General features: G+C 39.0%; 2 protein-coding genes across 5 annotated transcripts; one reads left to right on the forward strand and one right to left on the reverse strand.

Annotated features, from left to right (window-relative positions):
* The first annotated feature begins 524 nt into the window (after positions 1-524).
* LOC114546717 (zinc transporter 2) lies at positions 525-6,179 on the forward strand. 3 transcript variants are annotated; one of them, XM_028565713.1, is made up of 7 exons: positions 525-562; positions 1,882-2,028; positions 2,982-3,135; positions 3,587-3,773; positions 4,468-4,573; positions 4,669-4,803; positions 5,728-6,179. In XM_028565713.1, exons 2-7 carry the CDS (start codon positions 1,911-1,913, stop codon positions 5,823-5,825), a joined length of 798 nt encoding a protein of 265 aa, XP_028421514.1. In that variant the 5' UTR covers positions 525-562; positions 1,882-1,910; the 3' UTR covers positions 5,826-6,179. The 3 variants fall into 3 exon arrangements, with proteins under 3 accessions (XP_028421514.1, XP_028421516.1, XP_028421515.1); XM_028565715.1 differs by lacking the exon at positions 5,728-6,179 and adding an exon at positions 5,076-5,188; XM_028565714.1 differs by lacking the exon at positions 525-562 and adding an exon at positions 1,604-1,690.
* A 285-nt stretch (positions 6,180-6,464) lies between these two features.
* On the reverse strand, positions 6,465-23,244 carry coq8ab (coenzyme Q8A, genome duplicate b). 2 transcript variants are annotated; one of them, XM_028565712.1, is made up of 15 exons: positions 22,900-23,244; positions 22,355-22,506; positions 20,714-21,016; positions 20,512-20,578; positions 18,120-18,191; positions 17,074-17,199; positions 15,073-15,158; positions 14,849-14,989; positions 14,178-14,259; positions 13,933-14,026; positions 12,578-12,719; positions 12,219-12,326; positions 12,052-12,117; positions 11,539-11,625; positions 6,465-7,127 (listed from the first exon to the last, which is right to left on the reverse strand). In XM_028565712.1, the coding sequence occupies exons 2-15, from the start codon at positions 22,487-22,489 to the stop codon at positions 6,834-6,836; spliced, it is 1,803 nt and encodes a 600-aa protein (XP_028421513.1). In that variant the 5' UTR covers positions 22,490-22,506; positions 22,900-23,244; the 3' UTR covers positions 6,465-6,833. The 2 variants fall into 2 exon arrangements, with proteins under 2 accessions (XP_028421513.1, XP_028421512.1); XM_028565711.1 differs by having other exon boundaries at positions 22,355-22,554.

Here is a 23,244-nt window from a genome sequence, read left to right on the forward strand (position 1 = left end):
AAGGAACTTGTTTTGGTGGAACATGTGTACGTTCAAAAGATGTTTTAGTCGCGCAACAGAAAACTTAGGACAGATGGTCTAGGTAGCTGTCTGGATTTACCCATAGACAGTAAAATTAAATGGACAAAGCGACGCCGTAGACTTCCCACGGAGACCAGTGAAGGATATTAGAAGCACTTTTTTCCAGTGAGCGCTGAGCGTTACTGCGCAGCCTCCAACTGAGTTTGACGAGGTAGATGTGATGTGAGCAACGTGTCTGAAAGTTGGAAGTCTTCTGGTAGCTGTGCCAAGAGAAATCTCAATCATTCCCAATCTTGCAGACGGAGAGTGTAGGTATATGTAAGGAGATAACACAGGCACAGGCTAATTATTGCTAACTAAAATGCTAGTTAACATTAGTAAATAAAACTTAAACAGCTCATGTAAGTCGAAACTGCCTGCAATTCTCCTGTACTATACGGTAATTCCTCTACTGTGCGACAGTAAGTCGCGTGGTTATGACACAATCGTTAGCCTATTTTTACAGAAACGTCTGCTACGGAGCCATAACGTGAGGTACAAGGTAATGGAGCCTTTTATACATCGGGTTTCTTCAGAAATAAACAATCGACAAATTAAGTCTTTAAACGTTTCAGATGTAAAGTTATTCGCTGTCAAAGTGATGCCAAAATGAATGGCAGTCAATGGGATGCTTACGGCAGGTGATGCCTTATTAGCATAAAAATGTCTCCGTAGGAGCTACGCTTTGCGGAGGCTTGCTTACCCCCTTGGATTTACCCTGCAGAGATCTGAGGAGCAGTTAGCCATAGTCCTCATTAATCTGGCCCAAAAGAGGGACATCCGGCGGAATTTCCAGCAGCACTGGAGCAATCCCGGAGGTGGAACGTTGTGCTTATTGCAGATCTATCTGCACCATGGATGTATTAAGAGAACATCTGCACCGTTTTTATATATATAAAAAAAAAAAAAATATATATATATATATATATATATATATATATATATATATATATATATATATATAATTTTTATTTTATTTTTTATTCAAGCTTTTTAGAAACAGTGTCACTGTTAGGTAGCCTACGACTCAAAAAGGCTCTTAAGATGTCTAGGCTAACAATTCATTCCAAGTGTGCTAGCAAAGGGAAGGATGGCTGACAGTGGTTTGAGTGGGGCTTACCTGGAAAACCTGGAACCTGGAAAACCTGGAACCTGGAAAACCTGGAACCGCGACCTCAACCAATTCCGTCAGCAGCTCCACACAAGCGACCAGCCCCGTATTCGGCTCAAGTTTTTGTTACAGTCGTTGGTCGGTAAAGAAAACAAAGCTGGTAATAAAAGGCGTTAGGGCTTCAATGCCACAGTCAAAAGTGCTCAAAAATCTAATGTCTCTTCATGTGTCGCGAGCCACACACAACATCGGTGATATCGCGACAAGAGTCTCTCCTCAGCCCGGCAAGCCCATGGGCCCGCCGAGACTCAATCATCTTATTAACTCTGAGCACCTGCGGTTAATTGATAAGCCCCGCCCACTACCAGCCAGCCAAAACAAAAGGAGGAAGTAGGCTACTGAAGACTACTTTTTATCGATCCCCAGTGGGAACTGCTCACCCTAACAGTCACGATGACATAGTTTATCAACCAGAGAGCACTGACAAGTTTATTTTTACACTGTAAAATGTCACCTTCAGTATGTATTTTGGTTACAATACCACAAATAAAAAAAAATATAAGAGATGTCATGTCTTTACCTGGTACACAACCATCCCCTTAATTCAGTTCACACACACACACACACACACACACACACACACACACACACACACACACACACACACACACACACACACACACACACACACACCTTGTTGTTCTGTGCAGGTGGATACGCTGCTCGCAGTCTGGCCATCATGACAGATGCAGCACATCTTCTGACTGACGTTGGCAGCATCGGGATCAGCATCTTCTCTCTGTGGATCTCATCCAGGCCTCACACACACACCATGACATTTGGGTGGCATCGAGCAGGTGAGATCGATAACAACTGTTGGTTGGACGAGACATTCCTTCTAAAGGAATAGTTTGACATTTCACTTAGTTGCTTTCTTTCTGAGAATGAGACGAGAAGATCAGCATCAAGCTTATATTTGTACATCAAGTACGAGAACGACGACGTTGTAGCGACCATTGGGGACACTTTTTTTTAGACCCAACCCCGGGGAGTTTACATTTTACAGCTACAGGATAACGTATATGCTCAGTCAAGTATTTTTAGATTCAGCATATTTGAATAAATTTGACTTATAAGGCCTATATATATATATATATATATATATATATATATATATATAGTAGTCAGTATTTCCCAATCTCAGAATATTTGTGGCAGTGTGGAGAAGGGATTGAAACATCTTTGAGCTGACAAAGTTTCTATAGTAAAATATAAAAATTGATAGATGAAATATTGAAAATACTACAAACTTGTAAAATGAAAAAAAAAAAAAAAAAAAAAAAAAAAAAAGACTTATTTTTGGTGTCTTTGTCTTTGGTGTCAGAATTTGGGTGCACTTGGATTCATGATCTCAGGGTTTTAATGTTCAAGCTACTGGTTTAATAAGTGCTGTATATTTTAGGATTTTCTTTAGATGATTTAAGTTTTGGTGCTAAATAAAGCTCTTTTCATACCACACTTCTTCAGACTGTCCCTCAGTTAAACTCAGTTTAATATTGAGGTGACTTTGCATATTCTGTCATAGTTTATAAACTGCTTCCTAAATATAATTATTACATTTAATAACAATAAAATACTGATTATGGATGTATGTATTTGCATGTGATTATTTTGCCCTGCTTTTCTTTGAATGTGTCATTTATCAAAGTCTGCTTTTAGAGAATTGTATCATAAATAATATAGCTTATCAGTATTTGTAGCCTTATATAATTGACTCATTTTTTCCTGACTGAGATGTGGTGTTGAGCAGAGATTCTGGGCATGTTGCTGTCAGTTGGGTCTATCTGGGCGGTGACCGCGGCGCTGGTCATAACAGCCATTCAGAGGATCACTGATGGAGACTACGACATCGACAGTCAGATCATGCTCCTAACCTCCGGCTGTGCAGTGGGGGCCAACGTCCTGTGAGTATCAGGGGCTTGTTTGCTTTTTGTTTGGTGCAGATAATAGCAGTGGGGGAATGTAAGTACATGAACTTAAGTACAAATATTGAGGTATTTGTACTTTACTTGTCTTTTCTTGCCACTTTCTACTTCTACTCTGCTACATTTCAGAGATATTGTACTTTTCACTCCACTACATTAGTCTGACAGCTTTAGTTACTTTACAAATTAAGATGTATTGCATTAAACTACCCAACAATATAACGGCCTACAAGTCCAGCTGAAATGATGAGCTGATTAAACACTTAGTTGATTGACAGAACTGTTTGGATCATTTCCAGTTTCTAAAATGTGAGGATTTTTCTGCATTGAGTACTTTTACTTTTAATACTATAAGTACATTTTACTATAAGTACACTTTCCAAAAGTACTTAAGTAAAGAATCTGAATACTGACTTTGTTTGTTTTTTAGGATGGTCCTGATCCTCCATCAGTCTGGAGCCTCACACGGCCACAGCCACAGCTTTCCCAGCAGCCAGCGCCAGGGCCACGGCCGCAATCACGGCAACGGCAGCGTGAAGGCGGCTTTCATCCACGTGGTGGGAGATCTGGTGCAAAGTGTCGGGGTCCTGCTGGCTGCCACCATCATCCACTTCTGGGTCAGTGTCAGCCAAAACACTAAACTAACATTTCTGCAGCAAAATGCTAACATGTCTTCATCTGATACATTTTGTATATACTGATGCTAAGCTAGTTTAATGTTTACCATGTTCACCATCTTAATTTAGCATGTTAGCAACTGCTAATTGGCACTGAACACAAAGTACAGCTGGGGCTGATGGGAATGTTGTTAGTTTTGCAGGTATTTGTTCACAAACCAAAGTATTGGACATAAGGACATTTTGACCAGATGGAGGCGCTAGAGGACAAGTTTAGAGATCACCAAGGTTATTACGATTCATCCTCTGGGGAACATGAATGTCTGTACCAGATTTCATGGAAATCCATCTGGTAGTTATGATATCTCTGGATTAAAGTGCACTCTAGTTTATTTTGAGTCAATCCCACATTCACTTTCCTGCTGCTGTCAATACTCAGAGCACCGAATGTGTATAAATCCGCAGCTGAAAATAGTCAAATTGTTTAGTTCTGTTTGATTATTGTGCCCAGCTGTTTTAGCCTTTAAAAAATGATAAGGTCAGAAAGTATTGAGAGACAGACTAGCACATTGGTGGCTTTGATCTTTTTATGGCATTTGTTGAAAAGAAGAAAGGAAAAAAGCAACCTTAAACATTCAAGCTCTGTTCTGTGGTTTATTATTTGTTCTTAATCCGATTTGTGTATACCTCACAGCCTGAATATAAAGCCGCAGATCCGATTTGCACATTCCTGTTCTCGGTTCTTGTTCTTGGAACAACACTTCCAGTCACAAAGGATGTTTTCAGAATCCTGATGGAGGGTAAACACACTTTCCCACGTCTGTGTACAATGTATCACGTTACACATCATGTGTATGATGTATCATCTTACACGGGTCAGGTTTGTTTTCTGCAGGAGTTCCTCAGGGCGTCCCCTTCAGCACTGTGAGAGAGCTGCTGCTGTCTGTGAGAGGAGTCGTGGGTGTTCACAGTCTGCACATGTGGAGCCTCAACATGACTCACTCTTTACTTTCTGTCCACGTGGCCACAGGTGAAACCAATACTGCTAATCTCGACTTTACACACAGTCTGGGTGTAGGGGACATGGTGCACAGCAGCAAATTAAGCTCCTGAAGTTTAATACCTTTTGTCGACTTCTATTATAACAAAAGAAAGGAATGGGGGAAAAGTACTTCATATTTTGTTCAAAAGGAATTTGAATTTTGATAATTGATATCTCTGGCAGAATTCAATACTGTTATATGGTAACAGTATGTAAGCTATATGGTAATTGACTCCTTTGTTACTTTGTTTTTGTCTTAGCTTACTTCATTTTAAAGAGGACCAATATATGTCTTCCTCCATGGATGCGGTGTGGCATAAAAGAAATCCACTTCTAGCCACTCAAGTGGGGGGTTAAAAATAAAAAACCTAATATGTGCAAGTACAGTATGTAATAAAAATACACCATGTATCGGCACAGTCTGCTTCATAACTTTTCCCCTCTAAGACGACAAGGAGTTGTAAGAGAAACAAGGAGCGCTTCTATTTGTATTCTTTTTCTTCCTACTTATTTCTGTATTAACTGTTTTTAGTATGGTTATATTTGTTGCCTCTCTTTTTTTTTTTTTATCTGCAACTTTTCATGGTGTTATAAATGTACTTATTTCCTCTGGGTTACATTGAACACAGCCTTATCTTCATTGAAATCAGGTCCAGTTAAGCATGAATTAGAACTAAATCCAAGTAAAAACTAAAAACCAGTGGACCAAAATAGAAAATAAATAAACTGTCATTAGTGCTATGGATTAAATGAAGAAAGCCAAAAATAAAATAAATAAAAAAACCACCCTGTTTTTACATCAAGAAAAGTCGAGTCAGCATCCAGCTGTGACTGAGAATAAGATACATCTTAGCGTTATGATGCATGTTTAAGATAATTGTGAGACAATGTTGCGTGTATTTGTGTCCTCAGAAGAAGATGCCGACTCACAGATCGTTCTCAGGAAGGCAACAAAGCTCCTGCGCTCCGAGTTTGGTTTCTCCAGCGTCACAATCCAAGTGGAGCGTTAAAAGGACGACTGCTGACAGCAGCGGGACTGGAGGAGGACTGTGGAGACGGACCACTCGGGCGCTGGTTTACTGCTTAACAGCCTCTGGTCCAACTTTAAATTTCAGGAGTTTGTCTGCAACTGTTTTAATGCAAGGAGCAGATCATTACTGTCTTGCTGTTTATTAATCCTCACTCAGGTTTTCCAGCTTCTAAAAAATGTATTCACAGGGGATTCCTGTAAAGAGCTGTGAGTCTTTGATAAAATATTTATTCATGATGTTACTACGGTCATGTTTGAGCTTTGAATTAAACTCCCAGAGTTGGCTCCTGGCAGTCATTACATTGGCATAATAAATGATTTTTTTATTTATGAAGCAGCAGAATGTCGGGTTTTGATTTGATGATTTATGGGACTATTTATGTCACTATTACATCAGTTCTTAATGCCTGTGTGTAAATGCAGTCAGTAACAAATGTTTTCATGTACATATGACGAGACACATTTACTATTTGTGAAGCAGGTTGATAATATGTGTTCAAATTATTGGTGCTTATTTCTCACGAATTCAGATTATTAATGACGCATATTAAGCTTTCACAAAAGCAGCCTTTCAGTCGGTTCAGGTTCACTGTCATTGGTTTTAAAATAATAATCTGCATTCTCAGAAATGTACAAATCTTTAATGCTGGTTTGTTTTCATCAGAATGCATATATTTCAACCGACAGATGATTTACGGTTTCTCAAACCATACAGACACATAATTGTTCAATCTTCACACATTACCTTAGCCTTGGTCATAAATGAGCAATGGAATATAAAGCATGCATTAAATTGTTCCTAACAGGCAGACATTATCCTGATTCATGTTCTTTTATATACTCATCAGCTTACCTAAAAACACAAAACTACATCTGGATATTATCTGGCCCAGGTTGCACAAAAACATCTTCAGAATGTGGGAGTTAAATTGTTCAACATACCACAAACAAGGCTACAAAGTCCTGCTTATCACAGGCCAGTCTCCAGCTAGTTTGTGGACTCGGGCCGTCCGTCTCTCCAGTAGTTGTGGTAGGCCTCCTGGAACATGTTCTTGCAGGAGATCTTAGCTTGGAGTTTGGAGCAGATGAGGAAGGAGCCGCCCATCTTGCGGTGGAGGGAGTACGTCTCCTCGGGAGGCGGTGTGAGGCGCTCCCTCAGCATCACAGGGATGAGGCTGTGGATGCGCTTGGTGGTGCTCTGACTCCCAAAGTCAAAGGGCTCCTCGGAGGAGAAGGCCTCCCCGAGGATCATCACTGCATCCACGTGGGCCTTCTCCATCGCCTTGTTACGGGAGACAGCTGTTAGTCAACAGGCTTCAAAGCTTTAAAGTAAAAGTTCTACATTTAGGGAAATACGTATTCATTTTCTAGTGAAGAGTTAAATATGGGCAGCCGGTTAGCTTAGCAAAAAGACTCGAAACATCTTATACTATGATTTTTTTTTTTTTTTTTTTTTTTTTAAATGACACTATATAGTATGCCTTTATGACATTTTTTTAATGACTATGACATACTACAACAAAGCATAATTTAGCATGATGATAAATTCCCCCCTCCACTAAACATTTCTACTGTGTTTCTTTATGGACTTGAAGGTCTGGTTGTTCTACTGTTGTTGCAGTTTGTCCTGGTCACCAGTAGAGGGCGAGAAAGACTTAATGCCACTTGAACAGACATTACTAAATGTTGATTCATGTTTCGAAGTGATTGAACACATTGTTGGTTAATCTTTGATTTAAAAGTCTGTAAATGGGAATACATTTCCAAATAAATGTCATTTCATTTTTGGTGGGGGTGGTGACTGCAGGTTTTTCATTCAAACAGATTACAGCACAGCACTACTTTTAATTAAGTATATCCAATTAATGCTACTTTATGCTTCTACTCCACATACATGTGTGAGGTGATATATTGCACTTTTTACTCTTTTTTTTTTTAAATTGCAAGAGTCCTTTTGATTTTACGTACTAAACACATGATCAACTTATTAAATATGACTCGCTGTTATAGTTTAAAAGGCCTCACAGGTGTTTTCAGTCATGTTGCGGAGTCAACGTGAGGTCATCATGTACTTATAAGAATGATAAAGTTGAAAATCCCCCCGCAACAAAACTAACAGAAGAGTCCCTGAATGTTTTTTTTTTGGAATCTCGTTGCACACGATAAAAACCTGTCTGTAAAAAATATTATCTTGTGTGCATAAGATTAAAAAATAAATAAAAAACTAGCATCTTTGTGTCCTTGAAGGCTCCATAATCTAACACTCGCCATTTTGCATAATGGTTACTTTTAAAACTTAACTTTGCTGTCAATACGTATGGACTTTTACTTAAGTAGAATTTTAAATGTAGAACTTTTACTAAACAGTATTTTTACACTGTGGTATTGTTACTTTTAGTTAAATAAATGATCGGAGTATTTGAATCCACCACTGAGTTTAGAGAGGTTAAAAACATTCTCCGGAGACGCGGCGGTGTCCCTTGCTGGGTGCGCGCGGCCCGGGGGATTGGACTCGCAGCTCCGTTCGGTTCGGTTGCCCTGTGCGGATTTGGAGGATGCCGGCATGGTTGAGCCAAATTTGGATTCATTCCTCTCTACGAGGGGACTTCACCTGCTTCATCTTAACATCAGAAGCCTTCTCCCAAAAATAACCGAGATACGTCTCCTCAGTAACAGCAATAAGGTGGGACTTTTTTTGTTTTACTGAGATGGGCTGGATGACTCCATTAAGGATGCCGAAATTGAAATAGAGAACTATTTTTTAATCAGGAGAGACCAAAACCGTAAAGGTGGAGGTGTGTGTGTTTATGTGAGCGCGGACATTGGTTTTAATCGGAGAATGGACTTGAATAATGACCAAATAGAAGCGGGCAGGTTAAACATTCTGTTGCCGAAGAGCAAGCCTATCTTAGTTGGAGCATGCTACAGGCCACCTGACCAGACTATGTTTTATGAACTTCTGGAAGAAGTCTGTTCAAAGTGTATGGACTTTGTTAAATCGGAAGTTATTATGATTGGAGATTTGAATACTGACACTCGAAAGACGGATCTTTCCGGCTATAAGGCATTAATACATTTTTGTCGCTCATTTAGTTTACATCAGCAGATTAAAGAACCAACACGTGTCTGTTCTTCTACTCAAACTATTATTGACCTTGTTCTAGTGTCAGAAAAGACTAGAATAGCAGAAAGTGGGGTAATTAATTATGGATTGAGTGATCATTCTATTGTTTTCTGTACTCGAAAGATAAGCTCTATAAGAATCAGGTCGCTGAAAAGGTATAGCAAAGAAGCACTTGATAACTGCTTGAATCTAATAAACTGGTCTGTTGTGTTGCAATGTATGGATGTTGATAAAGCATGGTGCTCTTTTAAATGTATGTTTTTAGAAGTTGTAGACAAACTAGCTCCATTTAAAGTAGTAAGAATTAAACAGAGGACAGAACCCTGGATAAATGATGACATTCTTGAGGCAATTAGGATGAGAAACAAGTAGTATGACACATTCAGGAGAAATAAGGGTGATCAGAATTGGGCAGAGTACAAAAAGATGAGAAATGAAGTTAGTAGATTAGTGGTGTATGCTAAAAAAAGGCCTATTTCAATGAGAAAATTGTGGAATATAGAAATGATTCACGTAAATTATGGAAGTCCCTCAAGCAGCTTGGCTACAGCAACAGGTTGAAAAAAAAAAAAACAGTAGCATAACTCTTGATCTGGGGAATAAAGTTACAGCAGAAAAGATGACAGTGGCAGATAGTTTTAACAACTACTTCTCATCAGTTGCTAGTAAACTGGTGGAAAAGCTACCTGAGCAGTCAGGGCAGTACGGTGAAAGTCACATCCTTGACTTTTATTCTCAGCAAGCGGTTAAAGCAGATGGCTTTTCTTTTGAAAAGGTGTCAGAGGCAGTTGTACTTAAGAAACTTAAAAATTTAAATAGCTTGAAAGCCACTGGCTTTGACAATATTCCTTCTAGATTTTTAAGAGATGCTGCTGAGGTTATCACCCCATGTATTACTCATATCATTAACATGTCTATATAGCAAGGATATTTCCCCAATGATTTTAAGCTTGCCAGAGTGATTCCACTGTATAAGAAAGGGAGTAAATTAGACCATGGAAACTATAGAACTGTTTCTATTCTGTGTAGTCTGTCAAAGATAATGGAAAAGATTATTTTTGAACAGATTGACAAGTATCTAGTATTACACAATCTACTTTTTGAGTTCCAGTCTGGCTTTCGTAAGTCACATAGATAGATAAAGGGCATTTTTGTGGTATGGTCATGTTAGACCTACAGAAGGCCTTTGATAGCGTTGACCATGGCATTTTGGTACGCAAATTAAAAGCCATTGGTTTTAATGACTTAGCAGTCAGATGGGTGAGGTCTTATTTCAAGGATAGGAAGCAGGTGGTGGACATTGGGGGAACAATGTCTCAACCACTATGCATTGACTGCGGGGTCCCGCAAGGGAGTGTCTTGGGTCCACTTTTACCCCTTCTATATATTAATGACCTTAAGTCTGTATGTTCATGTGAACTTTTTTTATATGCAGATGATTCTGCATTATTGGTTTCTCATAAAGATAAAAACAGTCGAAAGAACTCTTAGTGTAGAATTATTGAATGTCAGTAGGTGGATGTCTGACAATAGGCTATTGCTTCACTTAGGGAAAACGGAAGCCATACTGTTTGGGTCAAAGATAAAACTGAAAAGATCCCCGGGTTTTAAGGTTTTAGTTGGAGATAATGAGATTAATGTAAAGGACTCGGTTACTTACCTAGGTTGTGTGCTGGACTGCCACTTGACTGGAGTGGGCCAAGCGCAAAAGGTACTTGCCAAAGTGAATCAAAGAGTACGTTTCTTGGCAAGAATGTCAAGATTTTTGGACAAGAACGCAATGTTAACTCTGGCAAGTGCTCTAATTCAGCCTTATTTTGACTATGCATGCTGCTCATGGTATAAAGGTGTCTTACAGCATCTGAAACATAGGCTTCAGACTGCCCAAAATAAGGTTGTGAGGCTTATTCTGAACCTCCCCATGCGATCTCATCTTGATACTTCTCATTTTGAGACTATTGGGTGGTTAAAAGTTGAAGATCGAGTCTCTCAGATTCACCTGTGCATGGTACATAGGACTGTGTATGGGGTTTGTCCCCAAATATTTAATCAATTATTTTAACAGAGTAAGAGATGTTCACAGCCACTCCACCAAGGGAAGTTCTACTGATTTTGTACCTCCTAGATTTAAGAGTAATTTAGGTAAAGAGTCCTTTCTGTATGTAGCAACAAGCCTGTGGAACAGGTTGCCAGGAAATCTAAAGATGGTCAGAAGTTTAGGAGGTTTTAAGCAGGCACTGAAAAAATGGCTCAGATGCCAATCGTAGTATGAGGATTTATTACTGTATTGTTTTATGTATCTATTTAATGTATGTATGGTTTGTGATGATTGATGCTTGACCTGCTGCCACTTGCTCACCTCCCCCTTCCCCTTGGGACCACAATGGAAATAAGCCTCAGGGCTTTATTGTGTTATCCTGACTTTTTGTTTTTAATGTATGTTTCATAGTTGTATCGTATTTTATAATGAAATGGGCAAATAAAATCAATCAATCAGTAAACTGCCTCCTAACAGTCGTTCTTTCACCAAAAGTCACTGCGATTACACACCGTTGTTTGTGTTTATTACCTTTGACTCGTATCCTGTGAGGAACTTCATGTCTCTGGATCTCTGCAGGACCCCTTCACTGTTCCTATTTGCAGCTGCATTAATAATCTGATTAAGGAAATGAAAGAAAGAAATCAGTCAATCATCTAATGACATGTTTGCCTGCATGAAAAAGGCATTTTTACTAACATACTGCTGCCTCCATGACAGAGATATATACAGTACGTGTTAAGCTTCTTGTCATACAGTAACATGATTTTCTTTTAATTTGACCAATTTCCTTTTCATGTTAGAACAAGATATTTTTCATGTTATTATGCCAGATGTTCTTTACTACAATGATTGTGTTTTTGTAAGAAACTTCTCGAGTTTATGTTGGATGCAAACATGAAATAATTATTAACCGGTCATTCTGATTTTTTCTATCTAATGTAGACTACAATGCTTGCTCTTATAACAATAATTTGGTATGTAGTATGTATGTAGTCATAATTAGGCAAGAAACTGTACAAATACATTTCTACAGTTTCTCACCTCAATGTAGGTGTCAGTGAAACTCTTATCAAATCCCCGCGTAGCTCCAAAATCCAACAGAGCAACCTGAAGACATGAAACCGAAAAACAGAGTTCAGTGAAGAAAGGGGAAATATCAAATGCACTAACAGTGTGCATATTAAATGAAGTGATCGAGACAAACTGACCTTATGAGCTTGTGGATCAAAGAAGAAGTTGGACCAGTTCGGATCAGTCTGCATGTATCTGAACTCAAAAAGCTCTCTCAAGCACAACCGCAAGATTTGCTCACAAATCTAGCAGACGCAAAGGGGAGAAAGAAAACAGTGATCTGTGTTTATAGTACTGTATTATTATGAACTAATGAACTATGCGTTCAGACATGACAATATTGTGCTGACATGCCTCCGGGGTTTTTAAAAGGTGGCATTGTCTCTACATTTGTCACATCACCTAGAACACCTTCCAAAGCTGTCGACGTCTTGGCAGTGCACAGATGTGAATGTGTACTGTGAGCAGAGCAGAGTCACCGTGTCAGAGCTCCTACCTCATTCCTGAGCTCCTGGGAGAGGTCTTTGGCCTGGTCCAGAGGGAAACCGGGCACCAGCGCTGTGGTGAGGACATGCGGGCCGCACAGCTCGTCAATCACATCAGGCACATAGAAGTAGGGGTGATCCTTCAGCAGCTCTCTGCCACACAAACGGCAAAAACAAAGTTACAAAAAACACGTACAAACACTCCTTCATTCCCACTGCCGTACACATCTTAAATAAAAAGTAATGACCCAATGCCATAAACGTCTTAAATAAAAAGCAATGACCCTCTGCAAATACACATCTTAAATAAAAAGCAATGACCCACTGCCATAACACTATGACACATTGCACACATACAGTATATTGTAATTTTTATCCTGTGTAAATTATTCTTATAAGCTATGGTATGTTTACTGTCGGAGTTTGTTTTTGCACTGTTTGTTGAGGCCACGTCTAAGACGATTTTCTGTCAGACAGACAATAAATAAAATTCTAAATCTGAAAAAAATTTAACCAGACCCCACAAAGCTGTAATAAAAATATCAACAGAAAAATGACCAACGTGGTGCACAGGAGAACATAGCCCTTACCAACTTGACGGCTAAAGTATACGTAGGGCTGGGCGATATGGACAAAATCAAATATCACGATATTTGTGACCAAATACTTTGATATTGATACCGCAACGATATTGTAGTGTTGACTATTGGTGCTTTTAGAAAATATTTACACAATGCGATTTTTGATAAATCATCATCAGTAATGTGGATATAATGACTAAGTGGGTAAAGGCAAATAATAGAACAGTTACAACAGTCTGGCAAGTTCAGAAAATGACATCACTTTACTGTAATGCATCCTTTCAAACCAGGAAAAGACAACACTTATGCCATATTACGATATCCAAAATCTAAGACGAAATCACGATATCGATATAATATCGATATATTGCCCAGCTCTAAGTATAAGATTTGCTCTTAAAAGGAATATTTGGGGAAATATGCTTATTCAGATAAAACAAACCAGATAGAACGTGTAAACTAGTGAGTTTTAGACGTGGTGGCAGGTGCACTATTTTATTTTAACCTTTAACACGGAGCAAGGGTAGCGGTTTCCCCATTTCCCGTCTTTATGCTAAGCTAACTGGCCGCTGGCTGTAGGTTAATATTTTACATACAGACAAGAGAGTGGTGTCAATCATCTCATTTAATTTCCTGCAAGAGAGCAAATAAGTGGTCTCAGGAAAGTATTGCTTTATATTTAAAGGGTTAAAAGCAATAAAAAGACTGTACAGGCTCTGACTAATACACTGTGAAATTAGTCCCAAAGTCAGTCTGTGTCATGAGAACAAGTGTGAAAAACTTACTGGAACTTTTTGGCACACTTGGCCTCTCTTATGTAATCACACTCCAGTGCAAGCTCACGGCTTGTGACCTCAATAAGGTGCTCAGGAAACAGACCTGTAAAAGGGAGGGCAAATGTTAAAAAGCTGAAAATCATGACATTCAAGCTGCTCGTGTGGGAAAGTATATTGACAACAGTGGAGGTACTAACATCAGACAATAGCAGCTGTTATCATAAAAATGATAAAAAGCTCTCCAACAATGTTACCTTCAGGCAGCACGTTGCTTAAACTCAGAGCTGTCATGATATTATTCACGTCGCTGTCGATACTCTTGGCGACTCCAGGGTACTAAAAAAGCACATTTGATTGTGTCATTTTTTGGCTGTATTTTGTAATTGTTTGGCTTCTGTGTTTTATCTAGGGCTGCACAATTTGGGAAAAAAAGTAATCTTGCGATTGCGATATAATGGCATCTTGAGTTTATTTGATAATCTAGGGAAATGCAGATAATATGCTACAATTTTGAAATGTGTATTTTTCAACTTGAAAACACAAAGTTGAATGAGCATAAGAAGAAATACATAAACAAAAAATGTGCAATACTTTTTTTTTTTTATAAATAACAGTATTTTACTAAATAAAAAAAAAGAAGCGGTGTCGGAGCGGAGCTGTGTAAGAGAAAAGCGAGAGGAAAAAAAGATGTAAAGTGAGTTAATAGTTAACAATAAAAACACCTAGCTTCTGAAGGCACAGAGGCATCTTCTGTTGGTAATACTGTCGCTAAAGTGAAGGGTGTTAGAGCGAAGACACTGCAGTGCACACAGCACACCTTTTCGTTTACTTAAATCGGGCAATTTTGCGGTTAGATTTGTATGTACGTTGCGATTAAATAAATCGTGCAACTCTAGTTTTATCTCTGTGAAAACGCTCCTCTCACCTGAATCTTCATGGCGACTTCTCGGCCGTTCCTCAGTCTGGCTAGATGCACCTGACCAATAGACGCCGCTGCAAACGGCTTCTCCTCAAAGTACTCCAGCTGGTCTCTCCAGTTTGGCCCCAGGTCACTGCTGATAGCTTTCTGCAGAGAGAAGAAAAATGGTCTCATCTAGGAACTTGAGTTTAATGAGTTTGTTTTGTTTAGTAGGGCTCTCCATACTGTACCATCATCTGTTTAGGGGGCATGAAGTCGGCACTCTGTCGAACACGCTCGAAGATTTTGGCCAACTGGGGGCTAATAAAGGCGTCATCTGAGAGGAGGGAAAATAAGAGACGAACAGAGTGAAAACTAACTGTAACTGACTAACTACATGCATTGTTTAAAACCTTGTGTGTTATCATTGCATTCAACAGAGTTCAGCATGTGTTTTTGCAGTGCAAGTGACAAATCTTGTTGCCCATTTTGTACAGTGGAAGTAAAAATATAAAAGCATTAGTGTGTATAATGAAAAATCACACCTCAAGGTCCATTTAGTAGATGTTGTATCACATCAGCATAAAGAGTTTTTGAGCACTCAAGACTTCTTGTCCATGTTTGTTTAAACCATGTTGGTATTTTTTTTCTTAACATGCTCATATTTTTTTTTTTTTTTTTTTTTTTTGATTATCTGGAACTGAAACTTTTCAGTAACAAGTAACATTTAATCTGCCAATTCCTTTCTAGAGTAATTAATTAATACGTCACCTTGGGCTTTAGGAAATTGTGACATTTTATAGACCAAATGACTTTTGTCCAAAGCTCAAAGATATTCAATACTTTTCCCTTTACACATGTAAAGTTGATAAGAATGGGTTTTGTTGAGCTCACATCAAACAAAAACAGAAAACTAAGGACATCACATACAGTAACAACACAGACATGAAACAAGTGGCAGAAACATGAAATGACTAGACAACAGTAGAACCTTTATGTATAAAATAAGAAATAAATAATCAAAACAAGACTTCTCATTAGGATGCTATTAGTACCACACACCCACTATAAAGTAAATCATTGTTTAAATACAACACCAATACAGTGTTTAATGGACAATTAATAACAGCAAACTAGTAAATGTTTGGCTTTTTTGCCTGAAACATAACCGTTGCAGATCAAAAGAGGCTAATTCATTAATTGACTAAGTGTTTCAGCTGAAACCATGGAGATTGCTGATGAAGATTATGTGATATGATCCAGAACAGAATAGCTCTGTAAATGAAGACTGAGGTGAGACAGTTCTGTCATCTGCTGTTTCCAAAGTAAAGAATTAACTTTGAAACTCAACATTTTTGTTTTAAGATTTATTTATTTGATTAGGACAATGCACATTAATCAACACTTCTGTAAATGCGCCAGTGTTAGCCAGTCGGCTAATTTTCAACTGTAGTCCTAGTTTACCTTTATTTATTTGCAGGAACGCCCTGATCACATTTACACAGTTACACATTCACACCTGGAAGCTGCCCAGTACAACCACAGTCTGATATGCTGGCCACTGAGCAACTCCACTGGAGCAGTTAGGGTTCAGGGCCTTGCTCAAGGGCACCCAGATTGGGGTCACTCTATCTATTTACATACCTAAAGATACCCGATCATAATAAAACGTCATTTTGTCAATGAATCGTACAAACTAAGCGATATGGATATGAAGTATGTTACATCCAGCTGCCGTCTTTGTTTGAATTAAGAGGCAAATTAATAAATGGCTTTAAAATCCACTTTCACGTGTTTTTGAACAACCTTGTGGGTTTTTCGAAACATTGCCAGATTTATCTTTGAGAAAGATAAATACTTAACTCTGTGACTCAGCTGGAATGATAACGCATGAGAGGTGGGGCTGTGGACATCTAAGAGCATAACAACACTGTAATGTAAGCGCGCTGTTTAAAGTGTCAGTTAAGCCTCGGCTGCCGACAACAGCTAGACCAGAATGGCACTTACTGTGTTGGGCTGGCTCAAGGTTTATTTTAGGTGATGACATTTCCCTCTTTGTGAAGGGATCTAGTTTGTTAGCCAGCGAGTCTGAATAAGAAACATGATGAAGTCTTGTTGGGAAGCTGGAGCCCCAGTTTACTGTCTGTGTCTGGTCCCTGGTGAAAGCTGAACCTTTATGTGTACATGTACATGATTTAGCAATGTGTGTGTATTTCTATATACATGTGTGTGACATTTTTGATAACACTCACCTTGAATACTGAGCATCTGTCCAATTTTTAGAGCAGCACCTCGGACTTTGCAAAGTGTCCGGACGATTCTTTGAGCGTTGGCTTCAGTGAGGAAGGCACTCGAGTCCAGAATGGATTTTTTATCCCCTAAAAAAATAAAAAAATAAAAAAAAATAAAAACATTATCACATACATTTCATCTACAGATAAGATTGTTACTAGTTATATTTTTGATATTTGTCGATTGCAGTACTGGTACTGTGGTGTGGTAATGTACACCACTATCTATAGCACAGGCACTTTTATCAATTATTTTACTAACTACATTTTGTTTTTAATTTAAATATACTTATCTAAATACAATCTGTTACTGTATGTGAAACATAGGAAATTTAAAAAGGCATTACCTTTTACATTTATAACATTTGATATGCAAGTTGTTGGTAGGGTCGAGTGGTAAAACTATATACAACATAAGACAACATCAATTTGTCATACCACTTATCCCATGCTATCTATACCTTTAATATATCTCGGTGGATTAAGCCCATTGTGGACTATGTTGTCAATCAATGAGCAGCTCCATGGCAATATTGGATTTTTATATGAGAAACCTTTTTATTTAATTTACTGGATTAACCTAAAAACAGACATACTGGTTTTATTTATTCAATTCAAAAGTTGAGAAAGCATTTTACTCATATCACCACCCCTCGGTGGGTGACAGTCATCACACTGTTGCTGGTACAAACTTTTCTTACTGAAAATTGCCTATTTTAATATAAATGTTTATATATTGTGGATAATGTGTTTGATTAACTGATTTCTACATCTTAAATAAATGTGAACTTCACAGTAAATAAAAAAAATGGAGAAAAGTTGTTTACATTTAATTAAATGTTCATTATCTTACATTTGAAGCTAAACTGTCCTTTCGTTTAAATATCATGCAAGATAAAATCGGGTAACTTTAGAGTAGCGACTACAGCCTTAACATACAGTAAACTGTCACAATGCTCACCTTTATAGTGAGGATATGATCATTAAAACCAAAAACCTCTCGTCACCTTGCTGTTGTGGTTTTAAACTCTTCTTGGCCACTTCAGCGATCGCCCCAATGCCGAGTCCAACCGCCAGACCTGCAGACAAGAAATGAATATAAAACATGATTCACTAACTTTCTTTACATTGACAATAACAGAAAAGTTAAGTTTGCATTATAAATCAGGAAATTATTTTGTATAGATGCCCACAGAGTTACCTTTACCAATGCCCTACTCTACATCCGACAACAGCAGCAACTAAAAAGGACGTGACAACAGCGATCAGTTACCAGAGGCCAGTCTGATTCCTCAGGGCAACACTCAGAGTCTTTGAGAGTTCAGGCGCAATTTAGGGCCAAGAAAGAAGCGGAAAAAACAACTGATCCTGACATAGCGCCCTTTCATTTCCTCATTCATTCATTCAGTCTGTATCAGGCGCATTTTAACGCAGTTTGTTATCGGCATGAATAAAAAAAACAGGGTTGGTTTATTAACTGTGTTAGGCAGACTATAAAACGTTTTTTTTTTCTCCCTCAAAACATTGCATGTCCTATTGTCGACGATCCCGTCGATTAAGAAGCTGTATTACTTTGCAAGGTGTTAAACATACGTCGGGAGATGATATTGAGGCCCCGACGCATTTTAATTTCCAGATAACTTCCTACATGAGCTGTATTGTTTTTCTTCCCAGTCTATGCAGTTATATAGCCTACATAACCTTATCCGTCCTCATATCACTAACGTCACCCATTGTGGACATGCTCTACATCCCAGCAGATTATTGGTGTCACATTATTTTTTTTTTGGAAACGGCAGTTTTCTTTACAACATTGGTGATGCGGAGCATGTTAGTAAAGCCACTGTATAGCAAAGCGCCGTCAGAAGAATGTGACTCGCTCTGAAGCGTGTTTTAAACGTTTTTGTAGTGTTCCCTGGACACAAACCAGTAAGAGCCATTAAAAAGGAGTTCCACAGTATTGCAGGTGAATAATGTAACCTTTTGAAATAAAAGATTATGGATTATAATTCTGTCAATGAGGAATGGGATTAGTAGGCCTAGGACTTTCTCGCCCGCAGGATTGCCCTTAAATTAAATAGATTATAGGTTCAATACCATTTCAGCAGTAATTTTAGGCTATACTTATGATTAAATATGATATTAATACACTATATTGGAATATAGGCATTTACTCTAGCAGCAATTTTCTCCCACGCAAATTCTTTCTCTTTTTGCAGCAGCCGCTGTATTGCTTTTTTAACAAAATATATGTTCAAACAGAAGAATATGTTTGTGTCTTCAGAAGCATTGACTTCATACTGAATCACAACAACTCTGCTGTGTTGACATCCTGCAAAGCGCCTTGTAAGTTTCCCATGAGACCTTGCTGCTCTGAAGAAGTGCCAGCGTTGCCCATGTCATTTGCACAACTTGTTTGCACAACTCGTGTCAAAAATAGTTGGAAGTTAGCTAAGAATTATGATTACTGAAATTATACTGAGTCAATAAATACAGCAAATTTAAATTCCGGGTCATTTCATTTGTTTAGTTCTAAAAACAACAAGTGAGCGCGACATTAAGTTAGTTCAGAAACATAAACAGAAGAGCTCCAACTAATGATTTTTATTATTGATTGATCTGCTGCCTATTTGCTCATTTAAACGTTTAGTCTATAAAATGAATGAAAAAAGAAATAATCACATTTATGAATCTGAAATCAATTCATATTTGGCATTTTTTTTGCTTAAATGCTCTAACTGGTCAGCTAGAGGCCACCCCAGGATTCATTTTCAAATCAATCAACTAATTGATTAATCGCTTCAGCTCTCTCAGAGAAGAGGACGTACACATGGACATTAATAACACTGGTTTTAAAGTGTTCCAAAGAAATCTGCTTTGCAAATGTTTTGAGGAAGGAAATCATTTCAACACACTTTTTAAACTTCAAGGATACACACAATGTGTTTCTGGTAAAAAGCACTGAATGTCAACAAAATGTTAGTTTGTTAACAAGGACAAATTCCACAGGGCACCTTAAAAATTAAAAAGTTTTAAAAATAAAGTGCGCTCTAAAAACTCAACTTAAGAGGGTCAGTAAAAAAACTGTATAAAAATGTAACCAGTTACAAATTCTACACTTTGATACCCCTGCCTGTAAAGCAACTTTTCGGTGGTTATATTAAAATGTTTAGCCGAGATCACACCTTTACAGCACCTGGCAGCCACCCAGTATTTTAACACTGGCAGCAGAGCCCTGCCGCTGGAGAAACTGAGGGTCAAACGCCTTGCTGAAGTGTACATACATTGGTAGAAGTTTGAAATGTTTCCATTTCCTACCGTTTCTGGTCTAAGGACTGCTGTAATATTAATGCCACTTTTCTTTCGTAACATGACCAGTGTACCAGTAAACACACCTACCTCCAAAATTGACCAGCCTTCCTATCCGTGTGACAGGCACCTTCCTCTCTCTGGCTCTCTCACTGAGCTGAAATACAAGAAGAGAGCTAAACTTGAAGAGCAAAAGACACATAAAACGATCCTCTGCAATGTTGAAACAATAACCACAACATTGAAATAATTATTCAAACACTGATAAATAAAAATTGTTAAGAGTGGGTACCACTTGCTTATGTTGCTTGATGTTTGTTTTCTTGGGGTTTTTATCAACGTCCTCTGATGTCAGATGCCCCACAGTGGAGTTGTCCTGGTTAAATAACCTCGTATGTCCAGAGAACAGTTGGTGTGACCAGTCCCTGTGGTACTTCAGACCTTTAGTGCTGGGTCTCCCAATGCAGGTTGTCTGTCCGCCGCTGACACTTCCAATGAAACAGGTACTGAAACAAGCTCCCATAGTGGAATACCTGTGGAGCTGTGCTGCTGTGGCTCTGCGGACGCAGAACTCTTGCCGTTTGTTGAACGTCTCCTAGATGACAAAACATGTTCCACATGAAGAAGTAGTTCCAACATTTTAGGAAATATGCTTATTGGCTTTCTTGCCGACAGTTGGCTGAGATTATTGATGCCACTCAAAGATGAAGCTACAGCAGCTGGTTAGCTCAGCTTAGCGAAAACACTGGACACCAGGGGAAACCGCTAGCCTGAGTCGGTCTGATTTGATTCAGGAGCAGCCATCAGTAAAACATGGAAAAGATACTTGCCTAAAGATGAAGCTAGGTGATTTTATTTGTTGCATTTTAATTTAACACCAATTGTCACAAGATGTTTAATGGGAAAAGAAAAAATGCTGAGCTACACAAACTTGAATCCATATATATATATATATATAAAAAAGGTGCCCTGCCACACGTATTTCATTACTTTGTGGTAATGTCTGAAGTTCTTAAAACGAAAATAATGTTATGTCCGCAACACTGCTTTAAACTCCCATATTTAATATAAAAATGCAACGTTTCGACCCAACTGGGTCTTCTTCAGGCAAATAGTGAACACATTTGATGAAGGGATATATGTAGGGCTCACATTCAGCTGACACACCATCTGTCTTCAATTAGCCTGATTAGGTGTGAGCTGCCCAAAAAAAGCCCTGTCTGAAGTTCTAACATGGACTCTAACATTTTTTGCCATTCTAGCGTGGTATAGAAAGCCTACAGTAAGACTCATCTCGATTTCTGCCAGTTCTCATTAATATTCAACAAGCTAAGCTGTTTGAATCTGATTGGCTAACAGCTAGCCAGAGAGCCTGGCTGTCAGAATCCTTTACCCAGCCCAACTGGGCAAGCTAACGAATAGTAATGAGCTCAGGCAATATGAGGTCAGACTGACCAGCTTTTGTAATTGCCCTGATTTCACCGCTTATTTCTTTTCAGTGGCTAGAACTGACAGAGGAGGTAGCAGTTCATTTTCACATTCACAACATAAACACATATGGACCTAACATATTTCACAAAATGCAAGTAAAAACGGTTTGTATGGCAGGGCACCTTTAAGGGTCACGAGCCTAGAAGGTAGAAAAACACTGGTCCATATGTTGGTTTAGAGGCTTTCCTTCCCAGCAGCGCTGTTGGAAACACTGCACACACACACGGTCATTGTTTTTAGATGTTTATGTCCATAAACGACCCCAATCAGCAACTGTGCACTATGCCCCACAACCTTCATTACTGTTGGGTGATGATGACCTTGTCGGTGTTGATGACCTCATAAAGATGGTGGCAGAAACAAACTCAGGAGCTATCTGGGTTGCATGTTTGTGAAACTCTATCTGGCTCTGCTACGGCCAAATCACGGCTGACTTGCTCACCCTTGCTGATCCAGCGCTGTGATGGAAGTTTACCAGCCTCTGGTTCCCGGTGCAGTGCAGGCCGCCTGGTGGGGCTTTGCTGGCCGCCTGCTTCATCCAGGTCAGACCCCTCCAGACCACCGTGTCACCTGTCATGGTGTTGATGTTCAGACCTAGAGAAGCCAGGAATAACAGGGTCTCTGCAACAGGTTGCTTTTAGGCTGTGTGGTGGGATGGAAGAATGTAGTCAGTCAATGTCTGATCATCGGTTTATGTCTTTTCTTTTTATATTTTTTATTTATTCAGAATTTATCATCGGTTTATGTCTCCACGTTTGTGGAATGAAGCATGACTCCATATCCACAAAATGCCTGTAAAAACAACTTAATCACATAGTGATTAAAAGTGCAATATTAACTTGGCTTGCTGTGTGATAAGAGAGCAGAAGGACAAAAGCATACACACTGAAAGTTTTAAAGCAAACGTGATATATACATAACAAGTTAAATGATTTTCTCAATGAAAATGTATTAAAAGTGACACGTGGAAATTTCACTTCTACTCACAAACAGAAGTCCTCTCAGCTCCGTGGGCATGCAATTAGCCTGGGAACTGCAGGGCGAGCCACCTCGATTTGATTTGACACACTTTCTTCCAAACACCTCAACCCCGACCAGCGAGACAGCATATGGCGCGCGACACGCTGAAGGACACGCACAGTTCCCCCGAGGCGAACCCGGGGGGGGAGTTGAACTAACACGGGCCAATGAGGCAAAGTTCAGCTGCTAGCTCCGGGTATCAACAAATCTCCGCACTGGTCGGACAAACTGTCAGTCGCTCCTCAGCGAGAGTCCGACCATGGAACGTGACGACTGACGTGCACGCTCAGGGCAGTACGTGACCTGCACGCA

Source organism: Perca flavescens, chromosome 20 (assembly GCF_004354835.1).
Source record: "Perca flavescens isolate YP-PL-M2 chromosome 20, PFLA_1.0, whole genome shotgun sequence".
NCBI classification, from domain to species: domain Eukaryota; kingdom Metazoa; phylum Chordata; class Actinopteri; order Perciformes; family Percidae; genus Perca; species Perca flavescens.